The sequence below is a fragment of the Toxorhynchites rutilus genome, chromosome 3, assembly GCF_029784135.1.
Source record: "Toxorhynchites rutilus septentrionalis strain SRP chromosome 3, ASM2978413v1, whole genome shotgun sequence".
Taxonomy (NCBI): Eukaryota; Metazoa; Arthropoda; class Insecta; order Diptera; family Culicidae; genus Toxorhynchites; species Toxorhynchites rutilus.
Genome location: NC_073746.1, coordinates 32,470,652 through 32,497,779, shown reverse-complemented (window position 1 = coordinate 32,497,779; position 27,128 = coordinate 32,470,652). Strand labels below are relative to the sequence as shown.

General features: G+C 39.8%; 1 protein-coding gene across 1 annotated transcript; it reads left to right on the top strand.

The window, feature by feature from the left end:
* Nucleotides 1–10,259: 10,259 nt before the first annotated feature.
* On the top strand, nucleotides 10,260–18,100 carry LOC129778841 (cytochrome P450 12b1, mitochondrial-like). The gene is made up of 7 exons (XM_055785967.1): nucleotides 10,260–10,793; nucleotides 16,301–16,547; nucleotides 16,614–16,730; nucleotides 16,794–16,950; nucleotides 17,004–17,276; nucleotides 17,334–17,582; nucleotides 17,637–18,100. Exons 1-7 carry the CDS (start codon nucleotides 10,613–10,615, stop codon nucleotides 17,961–17,963), a joined length of 1,551 nt encoding a protein of 516 aa, XP_055641942.1. The 5' UTR covers nucleotides 10,260–10,612; the 3' UTR covers nucleotides 17,964–18,100.
* The last annotated feature ends 9,028 nt before the right edge of the window (nucleotides 18,101–27,128 follow it).

Genomic DNA, 27,128 nt, shown 5'->3' with positions numbered 1-27,128 from the left:
GAGCGTTCTTGAAATCAAATGAATGTTGATTGATAAGTTTAATTGGATTCATTATTGATTTGGTTAATAACATTCTGTGTTAATCTACAAAATTTTTGCAAACAGAAAAAATCGTTTTATTTTTTTTATTTATTTCCAATATTGTTATCCACTACACCAACAAACAACAAGGTAGAAACATTCAAGTTTTACATCTCAATACTTTGATGATTCAAATGGCCAAAATATCTCATCTTCATGCGTTGATTTTTCACGAAGTTACAGTATTTCTAAAATCACTTAAAAATTTCGACTTCGCGCTTTGTTCCCATAATTTGTTGTCGAGTGTAGAATTAACGACACAGTATTGCATACTATGAATAAGATTTAGAGGCAAAGTTTTAATTGAAAAATATTACTGAAGTATTATTTGAATCTCATTAACATTTTTTCATGTGATACCGATTATTACCATAATAGGTACATTTATTACGAAACTATAGGAATACTATCATCATAATGGGTACATGGAAGTAACATTTTCGAACATGTTTTTACACAATTTAGTCGATTAATCATCGAAATATCAGTGAGAATCTTCAAGAACAGGGTTCAAACTGCTAGAAAAAGTATACTTTTGTATACTTTTGAACTAAAATAGAGTATTTATTCGCAAATTTCTGTAAGTTGGTGACATATCTCCTCCATAATTGGTACATTTACCCTACCGCCATTCCATGGCAATCCGATATAGTGGTTCTCAGATTTTCGTTAAAAGAGGTAGATTTGTTCATCATCGCAAAATATTAGACCCACATTTTTAAATTTTTTTCGTTAGGGTTAAGATGGTCCGAAAAATCTTCGTTTTAATTTTTCCCAAAAATTCCACAACTTTTGTTCTACTGCACCGATTCAAATGATCGACATATCAAATTAAAGCCAATTAGCTATTCTTCCTTGAAAAAAATCATCAGACTTGCTGAAAAACTGGGTTCTAGTTGCTAGATCTAGTGTAGTGGCGTATAAACATTGAACGAAGACTGAAAACATGTTAACTTTGAAACAAACATAACTCACAAACGAAATGAGAAAAAAAAAGAGTTTTCGGACCACCCTAAAATAGAAATGGGCACCTTAATAAAAAAAAATACGAGTATAATAATAATATGTATTTTTTTTTGAAATAAAATATAAATTATGTCAAACATTTTTTTTTCTTGCGTTAATGAACCTTTTTTTTCCCTAATATCCGGTATCCGGCCGAATAGTTACCGGACATCAGTTTCATCTCTAGTTTCGACACCTTGCTCAGATTTTTTTTTGAGTGAATATTGTAAATGAATTCAAATTAAATTTAAAAAAAGTGAAAGTGTTAGTCATTTCAAGATTTATACCTTTATCACATATCATATCGTTCTAAGGACTAACCTAATTTGCCCATAATAAACACTGACACTGGAAATCAGTTGCTCGAACAACGAAACTAACATCAATCAACAATAGTATACGTGAAGCAGCGTTCATAAAATAGCAGTTTGTAATGTTCGTCAAATAAATCATCTTTTTCTCTGTTTATCGCGTTCGTCGCAAATAAGAACAATCACCAACACGTGTTTTCACACGATGAAACTTGTGTCTATCGCTAACAAGCAAACTTTTTTTTCCTGTTTCATGTCGTTGTTTTTGTTCGCGTTAAGCGTCCAAATTGCTCAGCTCTATCCGCCGATCCAAGCTGTTGAAACAATAAACAGCAATTGGCCACGGGCTGTCATAAAAGCGAAACCGCACACCCAAGTGCTGGCAATATTGCAAAAGATAGCCCGCCATCATTATGCAGTCGTTGTTTGCAAAGTTCCCTTCCGAAGGCAGCGAAAAAAAAAATATGTGGAAAAACAAGAGTATATTCCCTCCTCTCGAGTATCTTGTCCTCACATATGTCTAAGAACTTACTTTATTGGTTCGTAACAGCGTCATATTGGCCCTCAGGGGAAGACGCACGGAGTGAACAAAAAAACCAACACGCTGGACGAATTTCATAAGGGAGGGCCAGTTATTTACGGTTTTGTGCCAGCGGCTACCCGACGGCCAGGTTTGTTCCATTTTTTTATTCCACTTCCGAGCGTTCGTAATTTCGGTGTGTCTACTGCAGTGAATAAGGACCTTATTGCGGCCAACGGAACACTTACCGGGGATAGATATTTCACACACATGGCGTCCGCTGCCAGAGGGTTTGGGCACTCCGACAAGGGCGATCATACAAACTCCGGTGCTCGGTTAGCAGTTAGCATCAACAAACCACTTTCATAGTCCCTAAGAGCAAAAAGGATCCCAAAGGGACCACTCCACTCATCTGCATGTTCCCCCATTATATGTAGACCAAAACTGCAACGGTTTTGTATTAAAATATTACGAGTAACATGCCGGATAATGTTGTTATTATTGGCCGTTCCGAAACCATCCGTCGGCATTGCCAACAACAACAGTGGTCCGATGGTGGTGACCAAACCCGCAAGGGAAATATCAATTTCCCAAGTATGAAGCAAACCCAAATTAGGTATAATGATGTTGCTTATTATGATACTCATATTTCCTTCGAACGCAAACGCATGCGGTTCGGTAATTTAGACAGATTGCATGGCGTCCTTCTGCTTCTAAATCAGCAGATCAATAGAAAGGCAAGCTGCAGTTTCCCTGCCATTTATGCTTTGTGTTTTTTTTATCCGCCTCTCGACAGTACAAATATTTACGTAACATCAGCGGGGTAATAACAATGACGGCCGATGATTTCATAAAATGGCAAAAAGTTAATCCTCGCCCTTCGAATGTCAAGGAGTGGAGTGTGGCTTCCACGAAGGATCGTCGATTGGTCCGAGCTACCCAGCTACCCAGGAGGACAAGAAGCAGAAGGACACGTGTTTCACGGAGGGGATTCTGTGCTGTGCTGCAAAAGCGATTTGTTTGCCTTTTTAAACAAATAAAGAGCAGTTCCGAGGACAATGTCTGTGTGGTTACCGAAGAAGCTGCTGGATCCGGGAGCTTTTCTCCTTTTCCCATTACCCGATGACGGACGATCGTTTAACCATCTCTCTCTGCGATGGATGGATGAATGGATGAGGCGAAAGGTGTTGCGTTGCATCCTTTTGTGGGTTTTTGGGATGGATTCTCCATTGTCTGCTGGCTTCGGTGGCAAAGGGCAGATGTTTTCGTTTTCAGGAATAGGAACAACTATTTGGAGTAATTTGGATGGAAATTTGTTCTAACACCGGTTGGATTCTTTCTCTCCTGTTTAATATTTGTTAGAATGATCGACACAAATTTAAAAGTCAGGCAGATGTTTGAATGTACGCAATCTCACCTCGTAAAGAACTAAAGTGTGACTCAGTCGAGTTTTCATTCTAGATTATGTTTTCATTTTACATGTGTGTAATGCGTTGTTTTAGTCCGGAATGCATCTTGTAATGACGGTAAAATTCATGCCAATTAGTAGAACCTCATTTAGCTATTAAGATGGTGTTAGAGTTCACAACACAACGTAATTGGATTATTGCTATGAAACTGCAATTACATATAATTGATGTTAATTATTATAATTCTCGACGCTATGGGCAATCGAGGTTCGTTTTACTTTGTTGCGTCGAATGGAGGCAACATTGCCGGTATTTTTCACTAATGGTCTCATTCACATTACAAATACATGATAGGTTCTTTGTTTGTAGGCTTATTTTAAAGGGTGGTTAAGCTAATTAAAACTCAATGTGAACTAGCTCTAGAATTTGTCTGAAACCTATTCACTCTATAACACTATTCAAAATTAATAAAACTAAAAATTGCTCTCAAAATTTGCACCTTCTCAAGTACGCATGGGTTCCATAGAACAGCTCTGAGATATTTGAGAGCAGACACAATTCTATTGAATTCATGTATTGTTTTCTGGATATGATGCGTGTAGAGAAATAGTCTCAAAGCTCTCTTTTACTTCAGTGTCCACTTCGTTCATTGCCATAGCAATGGGAAATCGAGAAAAATCCTCCACAAAAATTGATGTGACAAAGATTAGTTCATTAGATTATTTTTAATGTAGCAAATAATGTATTGAAGTTATGAACTGCTCTTGAAAAACTCTTCCATTAATCAATAAATGCCAAAGAATCGATTGAGAAACATTTCTCAGCACAGACCCATTCGAGTGTGGAGTAAAATTTGCAGTCTTCAAAAATCAAGCTCAAAATAGCTGCTATTTTATATTTCGTATAATATTGCCAAATGTAAGAATTGATTGCTTACCCCCAATGAGTTTTTTTTCACATAGGATTTAAAAAAATAGAAAAGTGGTGTCCAAAATACGACCACATTGTTACCGTATGACTTCAGATGAGCGGTGACGACGTACGCGACAAAAACCGCTGCGAGACAAATTTTAACCATAAATTCTTCACTGAAGAATACAGTTTCCACCTTATTCACATCCGACTCGAGACGTGCTGCATTTTATATCCAATGTTCGAATTCACGGAAATTGGCTGATCGATCAGTAAAAGCCACCAATGAGTTCGAACTTTCTCCTAAATTCGCGCAATCTCTCTCCCAACTAAAAAAGTATAACAATAAATTCGTCTTTATCACTTGTATAAATTTTTCATAGACATAATGGCAATTATAAAATAATGAAATAATGAAATCATAAATCGTTGCAATTAGTCGAATTAAATGTCATTTGAAAAGTTAAAAAAATCAAAGTTACTATTTTTTTGGAGTTTTTTTTTATGCATTTCTTCCCAAGAATGCATGATACCCTTTATTGTTTCCAAACCAAACCTCTCGAGTCCCTGTACAATTTGTTTATTGACACACTCTCTTACTTCCACTGTAATTTTTCATTCGATTCTTAATTCCTCGGGATTTGCATTTCGTTCGAAACAATTATTTCGCTCGCGTTATAATGTCGCATTCCCTGTTTCTAACGTTTTGCCATTTAATGTTAGAGGAGAAGCAGATCGAACGAAATGCAAAACAACTCGAATGGAATACAGATAGAAGTTTTGTCATATCGATCGAAATATTTCGAGTCGATCGAAACGTAGAATCGAGATGTTTATTTTAGGTACCCTTAACAACCACGAAATTGACTCCATTGTGTTCATGCTAGAAATTGACGTATCATTCTAAGTAACGGACTTTTTGAATTAATTTGAGAGTTATTTTTTCATCCCATTTAATTATTTATTTGGTCTCATAAGCATTTTAGCCGTAACAAAGTCGGGTCTCAATCGTGTACATGTTACATGTTTATGGTTTCTATAAATTGTTAATTATACAGTAGCCATTTTTAGGCGTAAGAGTGTTCCTTCTGTTCTTCCATTGTGCAGCAGACCGGACAGCTAAGACAGTTGATATGATCATTGTTGTGTTATTAATAGCACAACAGTTTTTTCTTGTTGCAAGCAGAGCTTGCATGATGATACTTGCGTGGACGTAGTTAATCTATAACAACACAAAGATAGTTGAATTGAAAGTCCAGAGTTTTGAACTCACTATCGACCGCTTAGTAAGCGAACGCGCAACCGAAGACCCCCTAATTTAAGGATTAGCATTGGTCAGTTTAAGACAAATAGCTTGGGCTCATCAACTTTTATAATTCCTCCACTCCACAATGGTCCAGGATATGTATTTAAGTGGAAATAAGCATTAAGAGCTCGACAAAGTTGTTACATATGATAGAGCGCTCATTTTTATGTAATCAAAAATATGGTGACCAAAATTGTCGATGAAATAAAAAATCTAACTTTCTTATCTTTATAGATATAGGTGTACACATTCCGACAATGTTGTTGTCCCAGTTATTTGAGACATCTTTGTAGAACAAAGTTTTTTTTTCTATCTCTTGAAATCACCGATATGGCGCCTTTCTTCTAAGTTACGTTAGGGTAACCATGAAAAAAACTATTTTTTGCTCTAACTTTTATATTTCAAATTCTACATACAAACTGTCTTCGGAAGACTTTTAGGCCTTACTAATACAAACCTTTTGCGATGCAGAACTTGTCAATATCAACTTAACGCAAAGTTATTCATATTTCTTCCCAAAAATACGCTCTCTTCAATTGTTTGTCATTCTTTCTGGGTCAAACATAAACAAAGTTTATTGACGGTATTTGAAAGAGCATGTTTCACTGTGCATGTTGTGTGATTTTCAACACTATGTTATTTTTTGTGTTTGAGTACATTTAAATTGAAATCATCAGTTTTTGGGTAGAAAAACATAAATAACTTTAAGTTGGATTAAGATATTGACAAGTTCTGCATCGCAAGATGTCAAAATGTTGGTATTGATAAGCTCTGAAAGTCGTACGAAGACAGTTTTGATGTGGAATTCGAAATATAAAAGTTAAAGCAAAAAAAAAACATTTTTTCATGGTCACCCTAATGCAACTTAGAAAAAAAGCGCTAACTCGATTATATTAAAAGATAGAAAAAAGCTTTGTTCTACAAAGTTGTTTAAAATAAATTGGGCTATAACACTGCCGAACTATGTTTATCTTTATCTATAACGATAAAATTTATTTTTTTTCTTTCATCGACGATTTTGGTTACCCTATTTTTGAAAACATAAAAATGAGCGCTCTATCATATGTAACAACTTTGAAATAGCCCATTAGATAACAAACAAATTATCCATACATCGAATGAAGGACACTGCCCCAGAGAAAGGGTTTTATTTCAAAACAACTATTGCATGTTTTCTATGAAAAATTACTACTAATGTTTTTTCTCGAAACATTTTTGTGTGTAATTTCCCGCGATTGACGTGTTCTTGACTTGTTTCGATTTGAAAAACAAAGGTAGCAAAACATGTCAATCGCGTAAATTTACAAACAAGAATGATTCGAGTAAAACATTAGTGTTTTTCTCAGGGGCTTCATCCAGAAATAACTTATATTTCGGAAGCCATAAGAGATAGAACATTGAAGTCATATTTTAATATTATCTTGAAATTTGCCAAATATACTAAATTATCTAGACTTCAAACAATGTGAGGATTAGTTGCATTTTTTTCAAACAAAGTTGTTGCTCAAAATACTATTTCTTTGTAGAAGTACCCATCTTCTTATGTATGGATGACTTGTTGGTTATTGTACGGACAATTAATATTTTTTGACGTAGAACTACGTCTTCCATTAAGGGTGCCAAATCAGAAAACAGGTCACGTTTTTATGAAATAAAGTTAACGTTAACTATTTTTGTCGCGAACGGATTTTGGCGATTTACATACCAAACGAATCGGAAATTTCCTAAGATTTGTTTGATATGATATACATTACAATCATTACAATTCCATAGGCAGGCAGCGAGGGTGGAGGTATAATGCAGGAGTAATAATGGTGGGCCTGGACGAATGTTAATAATGAACACTGGCAGAAAACTGACACATAATGAAATTTTTATATAGGGTCTGGAGTGGAAACTGGAATTGGGATAGCTCATTCGGAATTGTCGTAAACTATCTTTCATCAGATGGTTATATCGATTATTTCTGATTGTAGCAGATCTCTTTTATGTTCTAAGTAGAAACTTTTAGATATTGGGTTCAATTCCCAATCAGTCAAGGATCTTCCCGGGTTGGAAATTTTCTTGACATGCCTTAGAAAAAACATTGGGCCTGAAGTTGAGACTATGACTATGTCAATGTCAATATGGATAGGAACATTGTTTGTTTTTTCGCAGTTTGTGCCTATTTTTACTGTTCTATCAATAGATATTTATGCCTGCAACAGATCCAGTTCGCTTGGTTTTTTTTTATAATACTGGTCTCTTGATATTTTTAAACTTAATTATTATCTATAAGATAAATCGTCCTGCTCAAACCTTTGTAGGGGTATGAGGTGGGCCATCATCATCATCATCATCAAGTAGTAGGGTAAAGTTTTCCAAGGGCCTTTCTCAAGCCTAGAGACGAATGAACTGAAAAGTTTAAAGTCTCTCTAATTCAACATCATCATCATCATCATCATCGCTGAGGCAAACTTTCATTCTTTGTGAGGAAATCGACTAAACAACATTGTTGCTGAGCGAGCTGGACGGCGAGGGATCGAATGCCTTTCTAAAGTCAATGGGAGTGGAGGAGTAATATTATGGATAAAGTAAAGTTTTCCAAGGGCCTTTTTGAAGGTTAGAGACGAATGAACTGAAGAAGTTTAAAGTCTCAAGCAAGGAAGGAAGGCAAACTTTCAGTATCGTTCTGTATTCGAAGCAATGAATATAGCTTGTTCTTCCTTGTTTTTCGTCATCACATGTTTTCGTTTCGGATTGAGCTGTGGACGCGATCAAATTACTCACTCGCTGATGTCTCTGGCATTGCTATCATTGCATCAAACTGACGCCATTGCATTAAAGTTCTGAGTTACACAATTGTGTGGGTAATCATCAAGCTAGGTTATCGTCAGCTCACCCAGAAATAAATGTGCTGGAATTTTGTCAGTGATTTGGTTTCGCATAACGATAGGAAAACTCTCTCCACAAAGGATGACAGCTAAGCTAATCTAGACTGGCAATATCAACAGAAAGGGCTTCTGTTGAGAAGAGTGCAAAACGGATAAAAGTGTGTGTATATTTAGTTGCTTGAAGTCATCGATATATGGATATTTGTGTGCGCACGTACTTCATAACCCGTACGTAAAAATAGTGCATCTTCGCTACCCTGAAAACCCATTTGCATCTGCTCCCGTGCGCATTGGCCCTGTAACGATCGTCTAATTTTTTATGCTATGATTGACGATTGTTTGATGTTGTAAATTATGCAGTCGTAATGATGAATATAAACAAGGAGGGGAGATAGCGGGAGGGGAATATTTACGCTAGGGTATTAGTATTGAATCTCTGCTGAGGTAAATGTTCAGCCGTTTTTCCAAGCAGCTAACATTGTTTGTTTTCGGTCATCAAAGAATTGAACTGACGCTATGGTGAAGCAAGTGTTAAGATTGTGCACCAAAAAATGATTTGGTGAATACCAAGTTATTCAATAAGTTATAATAAGTTATTAATTTATTTAGGTTCGCGTTGCAATTAGGATTGCATTTGCGCTAATCTTGATCATAATGAAGAAGTGCTACTCTTTTAGAGGTTGTTTAGATTAACAGATAGAGTTTATTTCGTTTATTTAGTCACCAAGGAAATGAGTGTCGTACTAAAATTTTGTATGTTATTTGGTTTCGCTTGCCAGTAGCTAAACTTTCTCCACTAAGGATGACAGCTGCGTTTATCTCGAGCATGTATTGTTCTGTGAGCCCAAGAATGAATCATCAAACAATTATCGTCAAATGATTCTACAATAAAAAACATCTCAGGGCGACCAAACTGGTAGAATGGTTATTTCAAAATTTTTGTAGCATTATAAAATAATATCCGCATTTATAAACAAGCGACTTGAATTAAACTACGTAGTTCTACGTCAACAATGCGGTCGTGTCTTGAACACAACCTCCTATATTTTTTTTAGAATATAAAATAACACGTTTGTGAGGAAAACTTAAAAATTTTGGAATTTTTTTTTCAGTATGATATTAAAATAATAAAACCAACTACAATTACCTACATTTCCTTCTTCGACCAAAATTTTGTAGGTCTTATAGAGTCTGAGTGAGATTTTTTTTTGTAAACGTTCAAAAAACAGTGACGTCCTCTCCAACGAGTGTTGAAAGTTGATTAGTGGAATTAAAACATTAACCGAGTCTACCAAATGGTGTGAAACGCTTCTGTTCCAGTGTGATAATATAACTTCATTGAACATCCGATAACGGATCTTTTTACAATGTTTATTATTGATTATCAGAGCGTTCTGTTTGGCTGAATCTGCACATTTATTTAGAAACTAATTTTAAACTGTCCTCGATCTTTCAACTTTCAACCCGGTTTCTGTCTTGAGCTGAAAATTTCAGATTTGTTTTGTTTGCAAATATTTTAACAAACCAATTGAATGCTTCAAACGCGATTATTCTATCTTGAACCATTATCTCAACCAGGCAGTTCCATTCAAGCTGTGGCGTTGTATTTTTAATTCTGTTTTTATTTATAACAACAAATCGGCATCGGTAATCGGGCAAATGTGGACAACAGTGGCTGGGAACACATACATCTAGCCTCATCATTACTAGGCTAATGTTTTGTATCAGTTCACAAACCATCATGGGTAGAAATTCACCACAGTGATGTCATCCCGATGAACAACAAACACACCACGCAGGAATAGTAGATAGCGAATATAAGTCCGTCTAAAACCCCATATAGATGCGGTATCACTTCAGGCCAGCTAATGCGGTATTATCTCACACACATGCGCAGATTCAGTCGGCCAGTAGGCGAACAATGAAATTGAATATCATCTTCGGTAGCGTGCGGTGTAAATCGCGGGAAGAGTTTTTGGTTCGCAAGCCCGTTTACTTCGTGCGTAATCTAGTGCTACTAAGTCCCATATCAGTGTGAGTTCAAGTGTTAGTGCCCATATCATATCTTTTATCAGTTCGTGACCGCTTCCTGGTCAGTACTGTTTGTCTAGAGTTGCTGTCGATCAACCGTTTGTTTCTCGTCGTGGTGATTTTGTGTCCAATTTGTGAATTTAGTGCCGTCAAACTATCTCAATATGCTACGGAATCTAGCGAAGGTTTACGGTGGATATCGACCTTCAGCGCCATTGCGTGCCCTGAGTACTCAGCCAGCTGTCGACAGTGGTTTCGTCGATACGGAATGGGAAAATGCGTTGCCATATGATAAAATACCGGGACCGGGAGTGATGAAGATGCTGATGATGTTTGCCCCCGGAGGTCAGTTTGTATCGAGTTGTTGTTGTTGTTGGAGATGAGTGCTACCTGTTCGATGAGGATGCGCGGACGAATGAAATGTTTTGAGACTACTACCATCATAGTATCGCATTCGTAGTAATCAATACTGCTAGATGGAATGTTTACTATTTATTTTCACGCGACGATATTTTGTTGTTATGCTGTTTTGTCGAATGATACCGTTTCGTAAAGCTCGACGCTCTGAATGAGTCGCCGTTATAAATATGCAAATGGGCCGACGGAATATTAGTCTATGCATGTTAAATTACTCAAACAAAACTGACACAGCTTCATTTATTTGTGGTAAAGGAGGTTAGATTGTCGATAAAACAATCCAGAACTCAAAAACTAATCGATGGAAGTTTCAGTTTTTTTCAACAAGTTGCTTCCGCATGTCTGAACACTTTTATCGAGGAATACAGGACGGAGTGTTTTGTTTGCCCGGAGTATTTTTTCCGCTCGAAAAAGACTAAGAAAAAGCATTTTTGTTAATGGAAAAATTGTATTAATTATTTCAATGAAAATATTTTTCAACACTTTCTACAATTTTCCTCATCTTTCTGACAATTGAGAAATTCATTCGTCCACGAATTCTTGGACTCAAACCGAGTTTCACTGATCCGAACAAGTGGTGGTCAGGAAATCGTTATGTTTGGTGAGTGAGCTGCGTCAGTGTTTTGACGGTTTTTCCTTTGTGTGGTCGTGCGTTATCGTGGTGGAGAATATCTTTGCGACAGTTGACTGGTCTTCTTCGCAAATCATTCTCTTCTAAACTTATGACCATAGATGTTCCGTTTCAGCTGTGACGATGATTGTGGTCGTGGACCTATCCATGGCTTATTTATTGCATTCGGAATTATTGTAGTTGATTTACTTTTCATCGCTAATCATAAAACTACACAGAAAACTTTTATCTTATTGCCTGACAAGCATGGAATCGATGGAACCACTTTTAGTTGTGTTTTGATTCAATCAAATGGTATTTTCCCTATCATCTATCCTCATGTCGGGCAAACGCTTAGGAACAGCTGCTTTAGTATCATCTATCTGATTGCCAACATCGTTCAAACGGATTGTAGAAGTTGAAGAGGTAGAACGAATCATTAGGAATCAGTTCTGTCTATCACTTTACGGGAGAATTTCTTTCGATCCCAAAAGGTGAAAAAGTCTACAATTGGAAAAAAAAAATCGTAGGGTTTACCTTGATCGAACCCTCAGCTTTAATCGCCACATAAACACCGGTTCCACCAGAACGATTGCATCTGGAGTTCGCTGTGCCCATAGGAGATCTATAATGCAAACCGTCAACTGCTGGGTTCTTCCTGAACGTTTTATGGTTCTGTTTTTGTAGCAGAGGTAGTTATGTTAATAAAAAGCTATGTCCGTTATACAACAAAGCTTTCAGAACTATCTCTGGAGTGTTTATAATTAGTCTGGCCCCTACGGTGATGGCCGAATGTGGCCAACTACCATTCAGGCACTACTTGGCGGTCTCTGTGGTAACTAAGGATGTGTGATGATTTGGCCTCAACGATTTTTTGCTTATACGCGGGTTTACGGTATGGTTTAACAGTCTTTGCTACGACTCTTCTTCTGAGTTTTTGGTAGCGTCATTTACTACCAAATTCAGAGTATGCGCCAGCATCTTGCGCATCCAATGTTGTTGATAGGTTTGTTTCGCTTTTCTCGAAAACATCATTATCTATTACATCTTCTTAATCAGTTTAACCATCTACGTAGAAGATGAAGAATTGTTCATCATAAACTTGACTTTCTTGGGACTTCACTCCATTTGGGACGTTATCTATTGTAAATTATATTTCGTAAATTTCTCCTATTTTTAGTTATTCTCATTTAAAGGAATGTTAGCATGATATTCGTTGCCCGAAGGCCAAAAGGGTCACCTCTAAAGCGTGGTTCCCTAGCGATTATCAAGGAATGGATAGTTGTCAGCAGTGTTGTCATATTTCAATCTGTACCAGAAGGGAAAAAAAAATCTGTACTTTTTCTTCAAAAAATTTGTACCAAAAATTTGTACCATTGGAATTATTCATTGCAGAGAAAAATAATGAATTATGAAAAAATAAGGTAAATGTAAGGGGGGCGACCATCTAATGGAGGAGGAGATGGCCCCAAACCGCCGAGGTGACGCAATCCGAGTTGAATTCAAGTTAATAACATTTGCTAACCTCGAATCACTCGTGTGTTTGATGATGCTTATACAAAGTCTTTCTAAATTTAGATTGCGTACTTTAGATTGCCGAAAAAATCTGTACCAATCTGTACTTTTTGACGAAAAAATGGACCGTACAGAATCTGTACCAAAAATAACGAAAAAATCTGTACCATTCCAGATAAATCTGTACGTGTGGCAACACTGGTTGTCAGTAGTTACTTCTCTAATAATAATCCAGTACAAAGAAAAAAATGTTATTGATAAAAGATAAAATAATTGAATAAAACTGAACGAACTACACTTTTTTCATAAATTGATGCTAGCGTTTAAAATAATAAAGGCTCCACTGATATAATATTTTGACAGAAAATGAAACTTTAGTATTGGGTTGGGGAAAAAGAAATGTCGTATTGTCAATATATGGCAACACTTATACATATCTTGAGTTGTACTTATCGCATCGGGCCATACTATACGGCTATTTAAAGACGACAATCTGTGCTACAAGTGTCGTTTTGACAGTGTTGTGATTGTCCTTTTCAGTCTCAAGTTATAGCGCGTCAAAGATGGAGTCCACCAAGCAAGAAATTCGCCATATTTAACGTTTTTACTACCTGCAACGAAGGCGGTCGAAAAAATCGTGTAGTATATGGACCCGATACTGTAACGATTCGCACAGCACAGCGTTGGTTTGATCGATTTCGTTCTGGTGTAGTGGCTGTCGAAGATACACCCCAAACTGGTAGGCCAACCGTAGTGGAAAGCGGTAAAATCGTTGAAATCCTCCAAGTAGACCGGAATGTGAGTACTCGCTCGATTGGCCAGGAACTGGGTATAGACCATAAAACCGTTTGGAACCATTTGCAGAAGATTGGATTCCAAAAAAGCTGAATGTATGGGTGCCACACGAGTTGATGCAAAAAATCTTTTAGACCGAATCAACGCCTTCGATGCACTGCTGAAACGGAACGAACTCGACTCATTTTTGAAGAAGATGGTGACTGGTGATGAAAAGTGGATCACGTACGACAACCTAAAGCGAAAAAAGTCGTGGTCGAAGCGCGGTGAGCCGGCCCAAACCATCGCCAAGCCCGGATTGACGGAAGGTTTTGCTGCGTGTTTGGTGGGATTGGAAGGGAATCATCCACTATGAGTTGTGAGCAGCTTAACCGTTTGAAGCAGGCGATTGACCAGAAGCGGCCAGAAATGATCAATGGTGTTGTTTTCCACCAGGACAACGCTCGGCCTCACACATCTTTGATGACCCGCCAGATGCTACGAAAGCTCGGATGGGATGTCCTATTGCACCCACCGTATAGTCCGGACCTGGCTCCAAGTGATAATCATTATTTCCGGTCCATGCAAAATGCTCTTGGTGATACTAAGTTGGCCTCAAAAGAGGCTTGCGAAAACTGGCTGTCTGAGTTTTTTGCAAATAAGGGGAGGATAATGAAGTTGCCTTCTAAATGGCAACAAGTTTGCGAACAAAACGGCGCATATTTGACTTAAATTGGATAATTTTAAGTATGTTAAATAAAGCGTCAAATTTCGATCAGAAATACGACATTTCTTTTTCTCCAACCTAATATTATTGAGGTGTTCTAAACTTAATTACAATTAAAATTCACTACTCGCCAAAGGTTAAGTTTTTATGATTCTTTATGCTAGAACTATATTAACTATATTATTCAAACTTTTTCTTTCATCAAAGCAACTAAAAATACTTATTACACAAACTACACCATTTATCTCATTCGAGTTCAATCAGAAGGGAGAAAATCATAATCAATATACGTCGGCTGTCGCGCTTTGTTTTCCTCAGAGTTTTTCGTATTCAGTCTCTTTTTTGAAAAAAAGCGCCTTAAATCGTGGCAGAATTTCAATATTTCGAAAAAACGTTCCCTGAATTCTAGATAACTTCGTCACTTAGCTGCGTCTAGCAAGAATCTATCGTCGCAAAGTAATGAAAGATTTTTACAGAAGGGAAAATAAACAAAGTCCGAGTCACAAAATAGTTCGTTCCGGATCAGAGAAACATTTGACAAATAGAGCATGGGGAAAAAATTGCAAGATTTTTTTTTTCATTCAAAATAAATTTCATTCGCTCCGCATGAACTATATTGAGGTGTAAAGTTTTCAGCTTGCGTTCAGGTTTTAGAAAAATTAAATGTTCAGCACCCTAATTGTGAAAAAAAAAGAATTACAATTCTGGACAAGAGATAAACTTCCATAAAGCTCATCTAAAATCCAAAAATAATAGACATTAGAATATTTAAAACGTGACATGTTCTGTTTTTTTTAATGATGAGTGTAATGCGAAAAATATTTTTTTGCAATTATGTGATTTGATTCTGTACATCCTCTTTCAACGTTATTCGTTGAAACGTTGATGCTACAGTTCTGTACCATTTCAGTAACTGACTGGTATGCCTGGTATGTGAATTCATATCTGCCAAATAGCTACTAATACAATCGAAGTTTAACACAAAAACTGCCTTTAAGTTTGAGTAAACATGAGTTTTCAAAAATACAATCGATGTTCTTGTTAACATGTCCGTATTCTCCTCATTTGGTTAGACATCGCGTCAATTAAATGGCTATGACTCGGTAAATAATAGGAATTTCGAAAAACCCTTCCAAGGACATACTCTCATATTGTCAGAAATATGAAAAAAAAAATCAATATGCCTTTGAATGTCTTGCTTGCAAGTTTCATGTTTTTATGTTCTTTTGAAGTACAATGAGTATTGTTAATCACAAGTCAAGGTATGGTATGTGCTTAATTCAACCTCGTGTTTGTGTTATATTCATGAATATCGAGGCAGAGTTAAATACATATAAACCAGAGTTCAAAAAACAATTCATTGCATCACCGATACCATTGCAAAACATTTATGATTACAATAACAATATAATATCAAACGAACTATTTTATCCTGCAAGTACCGTAATCTCACCGTAAATTTATGTTTCATTTGCCAAAAATAAAATTTAATTGCAAAACTCTTCAAAGGTTAAGGAGAGATGATTAATATTGAATTTGATTCAAACTTAACTCATGACAGTCTCGCAAAATCTGGTGAGTGAAGATGTCTCATAATTTCTCAATTGACATAAGATTCATTATCTTATCTATTTTTTGATGACAGTCTAGAGAACTTGAAGGAATGTAAAATGCCGTATGTCATGCATGCACATAATGAATAAAAAAGGCGTCGTACCGATAATTTTCGTCGGTTTTTGGCCGGTTCTAAGCCCAGAATGCAATGAAACTTACCTTTCTTCACCCATTTCCATCTTCATTTCGCCTCAGGACGCTACTACAACGCAACACTGCCAGAGTTGCAGCGACGTCTGCGGCAGGACTATGGCGATCTGGTCCGACTGCCGGGTGTTTTTGGCCGAGCGGACAACATCATGAGTTTCAGTCCGGACGATTTCGAGAAGGTGTTTCGAACCGAGGGTACGTGGCCGGTGCGACGGGCAATAGATACCTTCGTGTACTACCGGAGGAACGTCCGACAGGACGTGTTCAAGGGATTGGGCGGATTGGTGACGGAGTATTTGCATGCAATTTTTGTGAGTTTCATATAAAAACAATGAAAAAATTTTGCCGCACATTCCAGACAAGGTGAGAATTGGCAGTTCTTCCGAAGTATTGTCAACCCGGTAATGCTGCAACCCAAGACGGTCAAGATGTATGTCGATAAGTTGGATGAGGTTTCGCGGGACTTCACGAAGATGTAAGTCCGTTCCGCATGTGCGAGTATTAACATTGGACAGTTGATTGAACGACGAAATTGCAGAATGAAAAACCTTCGTGATGAGAAAAATGAGATGCCGGCTGATTTCAATCAATGGTTGAACCGCTGGGCGTTGGAAACGATGGGTGTTATGGCTTTGGATACCAGACTGGGGATTCTGGAGAAGAACAAATCCGATGAAGCAGAGCACATTGTCAAGGTATTTCTGGGATCTTTAGTTGAGAGCCCTCGTTTGCATTGCTTTCTTCATAGTGCATCCGTGAATTTTTCCAACTAACCTATGAGCTTGATGTTCTGCCGTCTGTGTGGATGTATTACAAGACACCAAAATTTGTTCGGTTGATGCGAACACTGGATGAGTTAACCGCTATGATAATGGCCAAAGTGGACGAGGCGTTGGTCAGACTTGAGTCAAGTCCAAATGCTGAATCGACTGGACAGAGTGTGCTCGAGAAGCTGTTGAAGGTGAATCGAGACGTTGCCATCATAATGGCTTTCGACATGCTTTTAGCTGGAATTGATACGGTAGACATCATATATGATACCAAAATGACTTTGTACATTCTCACCCACGAACTGTAGACAGCGTCTGGGACAATTGGAGTTCTACATAGTTTGGCAATGAATCCTGACAAACAAACAAAACTCCGGGAGGAACTTCGAACTATTCTGCCAACCAAGGACACGCCGCTTACTCCGGATAAAATGCACCATTTACCATACCTTCGCGCGTGCATCAAGGAGGGTCTGCGTCTGGCACCTCCGACCGCTGGAAACGCCCGTGCCGCAGGAAAGAATCTAGTCCTGCAGGGGTATCGCGTACCCAAGGGTGTAAGTATTTGCAGTTAACTCAGTTTCATACAGTCCAAATGGAACTATTTACAGACCGACATTGCGATAGCTTCGATGATTCTGCAGCAGGACGACCGTTTTTTCCAACGAGCTAAGGAATTCGTCCCGGAACGCTGGCTGAAGGGTGAAAAATGTCCCAGCGGGGATGAGGCTCACCCATTTGTGTTTCTTCCGTTCGGTTTCGGTCCTAGGACTTGTATCGGAAGACGCTTGGCCATGCTGGAGATGGAAGTGATTATCGCCCGAATTACGCGGGAGTTCGAGTATCGCTGGAATTACGATGAGTTGCGAATTCGTGGTTCGCTGATTAACATTCCCGAGAATGAGCTAAAGTTCGAGATGAACGAAGTACAAAATTGATCGGTTTTATTGTTCGTTTTATTTGATTTTTTTTATTTCACGATAGGAAGATATCGAAAGTTGCACGCACGGTTGTATTATCTTATCTGTAAACAAAGAAAAAAAATATGCATGACATTTGTTTTGTTCCTATTAAATTCTTCACGTTAGTCAACCTGAAAGAAACGCTGAACTAATGATGACTCCGCACGATGTGACTAATTTCCAGCGGCACGCGATAGTCGCACCAATTTGGGAGGCGTAATTTGCATCGAGATGAGTGTTTTTCAAACATTGGCGCTCTTTTAAATTCGTTGAAAATCGCGCCGAGTGATTTACAGCTGGCAGATTTATGATTTCAACATTTCTGCTTTTCGAAATCCCCAACAAACAAACTCGTTCCCATAGATCGATTCGGAAGACAAAGCGTGCGGAGATATATAGGTAGGCAATTTATTAAATTACATCATGACATTTTAATGGCAATTGTGTTCCTAGCCGTTGTTGATTCTGTCTTCGATTCAAATATCCCCAGCAGAACGCTACCCTTTGATTGATTTTTCCTGGCGTGCGAACCGAAGGATGGTCAAATGAACGCGACATAAAAAAATGCGACGAACTTTGTGGGTTTCGTGAGCGTTTTTTATTCTTTTGCTTACCTCGCCTAGGAGGAAGCACAATAAAATTACGACAGATCTGTCACGCGATTTTTTTCTGGTCACCGTTTTTATTATTTTTTTGGTCGGCTCTGTTGTTGAAATTTTATTAGTTTTGTGGCGGAATGCATCGTTATGTAGTTTGTGCTCATATTTGGCCTAATTTGATTTATGATTGGCGGCCTAAATTATGCTGCTTCGAACTGTGGTTGATTCCTGTACAGTGCGCACGGGAGCTCGCAGATTTGAATAGCAATTTGTTGCGTACCATAAAATGAAGGCAAATTATGTGAAAGGAAAGAAAAACATAAATACCACAATTTGCGAAGGGTAGGGTCGGGCACGCTGTTTGGATCTCGTGATTGAACCGTTTCAATACTACAGTCACAAAATAACAGTATAAACAATTAGACAACTGGAATCCATTAATCATTGGTAGCCAATATTTGGACTACTTTCAGATCGATGTATAAATGTGGATAAAAGAATAACGAACGTTTTCAATACTCACAGTGGCTAACTGGAAGAGTACTGTGAGGAGCCACAGAATTTCAGTTCCTATAACTTAGTTATGTTTGACTTTACTTCCAACTTCGAGGTAATTGACCTTTACATTGAGTAGATCAATATTTTTATTATTCCTGCTCAAATTATACGTGGTCCTAATGTACCATATTTTTAGCACATAATTAAAATCAACTCTTCTAATTATGTCTGATTTTACATGAAATGGCAGCGTAAACAACATGTTATAGTTTAAGTTTAAAGAAAAATAAAAAGAATTTTTCTATCTTTGGTGTGTTTTTCTATGAATCAAAAGTCTTGATTAATGGAAGTTGCACTCAAAAATATCGATGTTTTGAAGCTAATCTTCCAAATATGTGATTGATAAGTATTGCTTCTTTGTGTGTCGAAGATAATTCCATTAATCTCAATAGTCATTTTGAGATAGTAACGTGGTAACAATTTTTTTTGATTACATATGGATTAGGTTCACCTATATCAGAGTAATGACCTCCCTTAGCCCCCACAAAAACTCAGTCATGATCGAGATGTTTCTAAAATTTATATTTCAACGACACAGAAAGTACAACAACATCGATTTCGAATGATGAAAAACCGAACCAAACTGCTAGATCATTGAAGAAAAAGAACGTCAGCGAAAAATGCAAAAAATCATATTTTCAACGCTGAAACTCGACAAATAAAATTAGAGTTATGTTAGATTATTTTGCCATCATATTTCTAACCAGCCATGTGTAAATGTAGTACACAAAATTATCGAGAAGATCAATTTTTTCTGTTTTTTCAAAGTTTCTGTAGACCACAATTTTTTTCCAACTGAGTTTATAGCCTTATCCTCATCTTATCTTATCTTTGGTGATCCTAATAACTAATGATCGCACTGTAAATCAGAAAGTGCTCTAATAAATTCTGTACAAGGTATATTTGTTGTTTTGACAGAAAAAAACATTTAATTTTTTTTAGCAGACTTATCTCACTTCTTAACTAGGCGAACCTAGCCGGAATTTTCACCTGCCCCCGGGCTTCTGAATGCCAAAGGGGGACTAGGCTCTGCGGAATGCACGTATCTGCATGCTCGTGCTGTTTCAGTCCTGACCGAGAAATTGTCGGACAATCGCGCAGGTGCTAAGGATGACCGACTTTTGGATGCCGGCCAATTCCTTCTCCATGTTCAACACCTTTAGCGCTTCCAGAAGTGTCTTAGGGACAATTCCAGTTCCAGAGAGAACGACTGGAACAATTCCTGGGACCTCCCTTAGCCCCCACAGTTCCTTGAGCTCCACGGCCAATGGTCGGTACTTGCAGATTTTGCGACCGTGGGTCTCCTCCAGATTCTGGTTCAGTGGAATAGCGACATCGATGATGGTGACTTTGCGGTCGCTCTTGTCGTAAACCATTATATCTGGCCGGTTGTGGTGGATCGAGAGGTCGGTCAGAACAGTGCGATCCCAGTACAGCTTGAAACGGTCATTTTCCAGGACAGGTGCAGGCAGGTACCGGTAGTTTGGTACGTTGTCTTCCAGTAGAGAACATTGGAGCGCCAGTTGTCGATGAACAATACGGGCCACGTTGTTGTGGCGCTCGGTGTAGGCTGCGTTGGCCAAAACGGGACAGCCTCCCATAATGTGCTCTATGTTTTCACTTGGTTGATGGCACATCCGGCAAATGTCATCAACGTCTTGATGCCAGAAGTACCGCCTGCAGTTTCTCGTCGGCATTATCCTGTCCTGGATGGCTATCATGTCGGCTTCTACTACTGAAGAGAGTTCACCACGCGTTAGCCACAGATTAGATGCGGCCTTGTCGACGTGTGGCCGGTCCAGTTGATGGGGGTGGGCACCATGCACTGCCTTCTGCTTCCAAGCTGCAATCTTCTCCTCCACTGTCTGCAGATTGCAGTTGAGTTGGTACTCCGCTTGCGCCAAGTGCAGAGCGCTGTATCCTCTGTCGGCGGCGCAGACAGCCCGGTATAGCGCGTTTTGGTTGGCGCGTTCTGCGAAGTACTCGCGCAGTTGTCGTACCTGGGCAACACACAGTGCAGATATGTCGACTATTCCAAGTCCCCCTTCTTTGCGTGGCAGTGAAACTCTCTCCAGTGCCGATTGAGAATGGTGCATTCCGGCCTCTTTAAATGCTTTCCTCATCCTCCTCTCAAGGTCCTCTAGGTCAGTTTTGCTCCATTTGACTACACCAAAACTGAAGGTCAGCAGGGGAACCGCGAATGTGTTGATCGCGCGTACCTTGTTCCCCGCGTTGAGGAAAGTCCTCAGGACACAGTTCACTCGACTCAAGAACTTGTCTCGCAGCTCCGTCTTGATGTCGGAGTGGCGAATCCCGGTGAGCTGTCGGAATCCAAGATATTTATAGGATTCGCCACGAACCATGTCTCTTATGAACTCGCCGTCATAGACCTCGTAACCTCCGGATTCGGTAAGCTGCCCTTTCAGCAGATGGACACAGCGGCACTTGTCAAGGCCGAACTCCATGCAGATGTCCCTGCTTATGTCTTCGACAACCCGGATAGCTACACCTAGACGCTGACGTGAATCAGCGTAGACCTTGAGATCATCCATGTAGAAGGTATGGGTCACTTCTTCGTGGGCGCCGTCGCCATACCTTATTTTATAGCCATGACCGTTTCTATTGAGCGTCCTACTGAGGGGGTTCAGTGCCAGACAAAACCAAAGCGGGCTGAAAGAGTCGCCTTGGAATATCCCCCTCTTTATCTGCAGCGTTCTAGACTGCAACACATTTTCCCCATCACTGAGGTGCAGAGACGTACTCCACTGCCTCATCGCATGCTGCAGGAACCTAACGACGACGGGATCAATTTTGTAGAGCTCCAATACCCGGACGAGAAACAAGTGAGGTATGGAGTCATAAGCCTTCCTGTAATCGATGTAGGCCATACTTAGGTTCCGCTGGTTATATACCGCCTGGCCGACTATGGCTGCGTCGATGATGGCCTGGTCTTTGCAGCCATGCGTATTTTTCCTGCATCCTTTCTGCTCTTCTGCGATGATGTGATGCTGTTCGCAGTGAGCAGAAACTTTGGCGGTAATTATGCTGCTCAGTATTTTGTACAGACTCGATAGGCACGTTATCGGTATGTACTTTGATGGGTTCAATGTGTTGCTGTCTTTCGGGAGGAGGAAGGTGACGCCACGGGTGGCGAATTCAGGAAGGTTGTGTGGGTCACGTAGCACCTTGTTGAAGCACTCAGCTATCTTTGAATGTGCGACGGTCAGCTTCTTGTGCCAAAAGTTCTGGACACCATCGGGGCCCGGTGCTGCCCAGTTCCTCAGGTACCGCGAGGTTTCGCGGACATCGTTCTCTCCGACGATGATAGCTGGCATCTCTCCAATTTCACCACAACTCTCCTCCTCCCGTCTTAACCACATTTGCCCGTCGCGATGTTCTACTGGGGACTCCCAAATACCAGCCCAGAAGTTCGTCACATCGCTAATATCTGGCAAACCTTCGCGGTAGTCGGGCTTCTCGTCGCTAATGTGGTCGTAGAACGCTTTTTCGTTATCTCTGAACATCCGATTTTGTTCCTGGCGCTTTGCAGAGTCAGAGTAACGTTTCAGCCGTTTAGTTAGGACGCTCAATTGCTGTACCAGTGTGTCGAGTTTTTCCGTCAGCTGGTGAGCTCCCAGCTGGCGAAGTTCAGTAGGCCGCACGATCACAGCAACTTGGCGACATAATTTCACCGATCTGCTGCCTCTTTTGTACGCCATCAGTCTTCCAATTGCGGCGCGCTTGTTTAGGATCCGTTGCTCCAATCTCCTTCGCCATGGAGGCTCACGCCTTTCACGGAGATGTTGGAGCAGTCCGCCTCTTGGCCTAATACGGTATCCTAAACTTTTGGCGGTCGCCACAGCAGCACAGTAAACTTTCAGTTGCAGCTCCTCCATGTTCTCAGCATCAACCAAGTGCAGCGGAAGAACGTGCTCGTTCATGAGCTTTACTGCACTTGTCAGCCTGCGGGAATGCTGCAACTTCGGGATCCTGGGGCGCGACAAAGGGTCCGTGTCGCGGAACTGTGAGATCGCCTCGTCGTAATGGAAGACCAGATCGCGTAGTAGTTGTTGATCTGGCTGTGGGTCTTCCGGCTCAGGGGGTTGTTGTACTGTGGCCTCCACTGGTGCTGATTCGCGTGCCCCACTCGCGAATGAATTGCTCAGCCGTACTGAACTTCGTCTCGACACATCGCTTGCTCTGCTTGTTCTGGAGCTTAGTTCTCTCTGCACCTGCTGCTTGATCACGTCGACTTGCGTTTGGGAGAGCATATTGTTGCGTACAATCGCTCTACGCCTCGCGTTCATCGCGTTTTGATCAAGCCTCCCGACGAACTCTGGATACGCTTCCTCGAACATTGCGAGTATTCGAGGGCGACCGCTCATGTCCGTCTCCAAAGCAGTGCAGATGTAATAGGCGCGGATCACGAATTCATTCATTTCGTGTGTCCACATGATCCGTCGCCTAGTAGTACCCACAAGTGTGGACGACTGTCGTCTGACAGTCGCAACACGCCTCGTAGGCGCAGCGTTTCGTTGGTGATGTCGATGGCTGCTGTTTCCGTGTGGCGGTAGCTCTTCGGGTTGAACCCGGCTGGTGGCCCGCTCTTGCACATCGCCCTCCAGCCGCTGGCCGCTCGCTCTTACGCCCGTTCCAGGACCAGCTCCAGTTCGGGGACCCTCCTCGGGCGATCGCATTCTGAGTATTCTTCGTGAACGTAGCTCCATTTTCTGGGTGTATCTCCTTTGCCCGGGAGACAGCGGGTTGGCAAGGCCTCCATGACCCGGGAGGCCTTCCCCGGGAGAGATATAGCGCTCTGACTCGCTCGCACCCCCTCACTTAGCCACTTTCGACACCCGTTCTCGGAGCCAAGACCAGGTGTGTGTTTCCAGTTCACGCCCGATCTAAAAATGTCGTCATATGATCTTCGTGGAGGCGTGAGATAGGAACATTTGAGACCAACAGGTAGGCTCCTACCCTAGTGTTGATCCCCATTTGAGAACCAAATTTTTTATTATTGATCCCCATTTGAGAACCAAATTAATTTTTATTTTTTTATTTTTAAAATATTTTTTATAAATTTTTATTTTTATTTTTAAAAAAAATTAATCTATTTTTTTTTGTCCCATTTATTTATTTCAGGCTCATTGGCATTTTAGCTGTAACAGAGCCGAATTTTAATCGTGTACATGTCACATATCTATCATATCTATAATTAGCACATTACACAGTTGCCATTTTTCGGCGTTAGAGTATTCCCTTCTATACCATTCCATATGGTACACACATTTACACAGTAGCAGCCATTTAGGCGTAAGAGTTTTCTATCTGTTCTTCCATTATCCAGTTAGACCGGACAGCGGAGACAGTTGATTGATCATTGTTGAGTTATTTATAGAACAGCAGCCCGATGTGTCTAGCAGAGCAGAGCAGTTGTATGAATGAATCGATCATATTTCGACCGTGGATCGATCTCCATCGCTGATGATTGTTGCGTGGACGTAGTTATTCTGTAACAACACAAAGATGGTCAATGAGGGCCCTGAGTTTCGAACTCACGATCGATCGCTTACTAAGCGAACGCGCAACCAATGTGGCTACGGAGGCCCCCTTTTAATCTATTTGAAATAAGTGCCAAAACAGGTTTTTGAAGAGTTATATTTTTTTAATATTTTTAACCCAACGTATCCCCTAAACCCCTGCAAAGGTTTCATATTGATACGTTAAGCGGGTTTTCGAGTCATAAAATTTTCATTAAATTTTTAATCATGAAATTATCTGTAGTGGGTCCAAAGAGGCTATTTCAAATACCATATATAATCGTTGTATGTATTGTATGAATTATGTTAACTTGATACTTTTGACTATATTTCAGGCATTTATATTTAAGGGTGGAACGATCAAAATTTGTCAACTGTAATTTGACATTTTTTTTTGTTTGAATTTGTATTTGAAAACCGTAAAACCCTTCATTGTGTAGTTATGTGTGCATGTAGAAATGCTTTGATTTTGACGTTTGCTTTTCAGTTTTAAAATGGCATCCAATCAAGAAGAGCAACACTTGAAAATTTAGCTCGTGCAAAGCGAAGTTGACCAAATCGGACCTCATGAAACTTCTGGGATAAGCGTTTTACAAGACAGCGGGAAGGGAAAAGTGGCAGACATCTTCAAAACCATCAAACATCCAACCAAAACCAACTGTCCTTGTTCCCCAAAAATACCTGGTTTGGCTCATCAGCTACAACAAGGCTGGAAAAGCGATATTTCCATCGCCACCGGGAAAATCAACCAGATCGTCTGCTACTATTCCTCGACAAGTTACGACAAACCCGTTCTACTGTAGCCAGTTTTGGCATCCAGCAATTATGTCAAGAAGGCGATGGAATGCTATGCCGAGCATAACTTGACGGTGTTGCCTAAAGATACATTCCCTATGAAGAGATAGTAGTACCTCTTCATGTTGCTTGTTTGAAAAAATACATTATAAACACATGGATAACAATTTGATGGGCCTGGAAACGACCGTTTTAGTTGATTGTTAGGTGAATAATTATGGCAGAATGATGATGATTAGTCGAAGGATGAACCACACTGCTGCGTAATCGATGACGAGACATGTGTGAAGGCGGACCAGATTCAGGAAACCTGTATGTGACTGCCAAGAATAAGTTCGATGTTCCCGAGAATCTCCGGACACAGAAGATGTCGATGTTCTTAATTTGGCAAGCGATTTATATTTGCTGAAAGCGGAGTGCACCATTTGTTACCGCAGGCACCATGACAGGTGTAATTGGAACAGTGTCTCCAAAACCGGCTTCTCTCTCTCCTGAGGTCGTCTCACGACGGTCCGACGATCTTCTGGCCGGATTTGGCATCATGCCACTACACGAATGACATGCTAGAGTGGTATAAGGCGAATGACGTCGATTTCGTGCCGAAAAATCTGAACCCCCCAAATACTCCGGAACTGCACCCAATAGAAAAAATACTGGGCCATTATGAAAGGGCACTTTCTAAAACGACCTAAAGTGGTGAAGAATGTAGAAGAAATGAAGAAAGCATGGGTTAAACTGTCGATTCTGAGATCGTGCAGAATCTTATGGTTGTGGCTGGCGCATTCGGATATAAAGGCGAAATAAATTAAATGAATGATGCAAAAACTAACTTTAATTGTTTCCTTTTGACGTATGACTACGTCTTTCATTTCTATACCGGGGTGTAAAATCAAGGTTTCGAAAACCTGTTTGTGCACCTTAGGCCAGAAGGGAATCCATCAGGAGGAGAGTGATGCCACAAACGGTTCCGCTTGAGACATCGGAGCAGCCACCACACACATACACACATATACGCGCGGAACTATTTTCGTTTGGTTGCCATCCAGCGCCGAGAAAATTCCGGAAAGATGTTATCGTTGCTGAAAAATAATCTGCCAGTTCCCTTGAAATTAAAAATTAGATTCAAGCGAAAGAGTTTATTATGTTTCTATCTATACAATACTGCGACCAAATACATTTGGTTTTGTGATTTTTAAATCAAGTGAGATCAACGTAAGACCATGTCTTTCGCAATTTATTAGAGGTGCAATGAATCTTAAGAAGGAATTCCCACTCCACGCGCACTGGCAAACGATGTTTACTAAACAATTTCTCAAACGAGAAATGGGTGTTGTGAGAAAGGATGAGCGAACGCAAAAATTATGTAGACTGATTTGATGCAACAGATATTTTGACTATTGGAAATGAAATACAAATCGTATTACAATACAAGCAATGTATATGTATTATACAACTTTCGTGTGATTGCTTCTTTTGCTGAATATTGTGGCTTCAACGTAACGCTCTCGTTTTCGAAGTCCCCCAAATATTAATTTATTCATTTATTCAGAATTGATTCAGAAGCAACTAAAAACAAATGATCACTAAATCAACGATAGTCCTACGTCATCCTTGCGGTTATACCACAGATATAACCCACTTCCTGTTTT

Bases quoted from the DNA above. Each gene is read 5' to 3' on its own strand.
- LOC129778841 (XM_055785967.1), top strand. From the start codon at position 10,613: ATGCTACGGAATCTAGCGAAGGTTTACGGTGGATATCGACCTTCAGCG. The intron at 16,951-17,003 runs GTATTTCTGGGA...CTTTCTTCATAG, and splicing joins AAGCAGAGCACATTGTCAAG to TGCATCCGTGAATTTTTCCA. The intron at 17,277-17,333 runs GTAGACATCATA...CACGAACTGTAG, and splicing joins TTTTAGCTGGAATTGATACG to ACAGCGTCTGGGACAATTGG.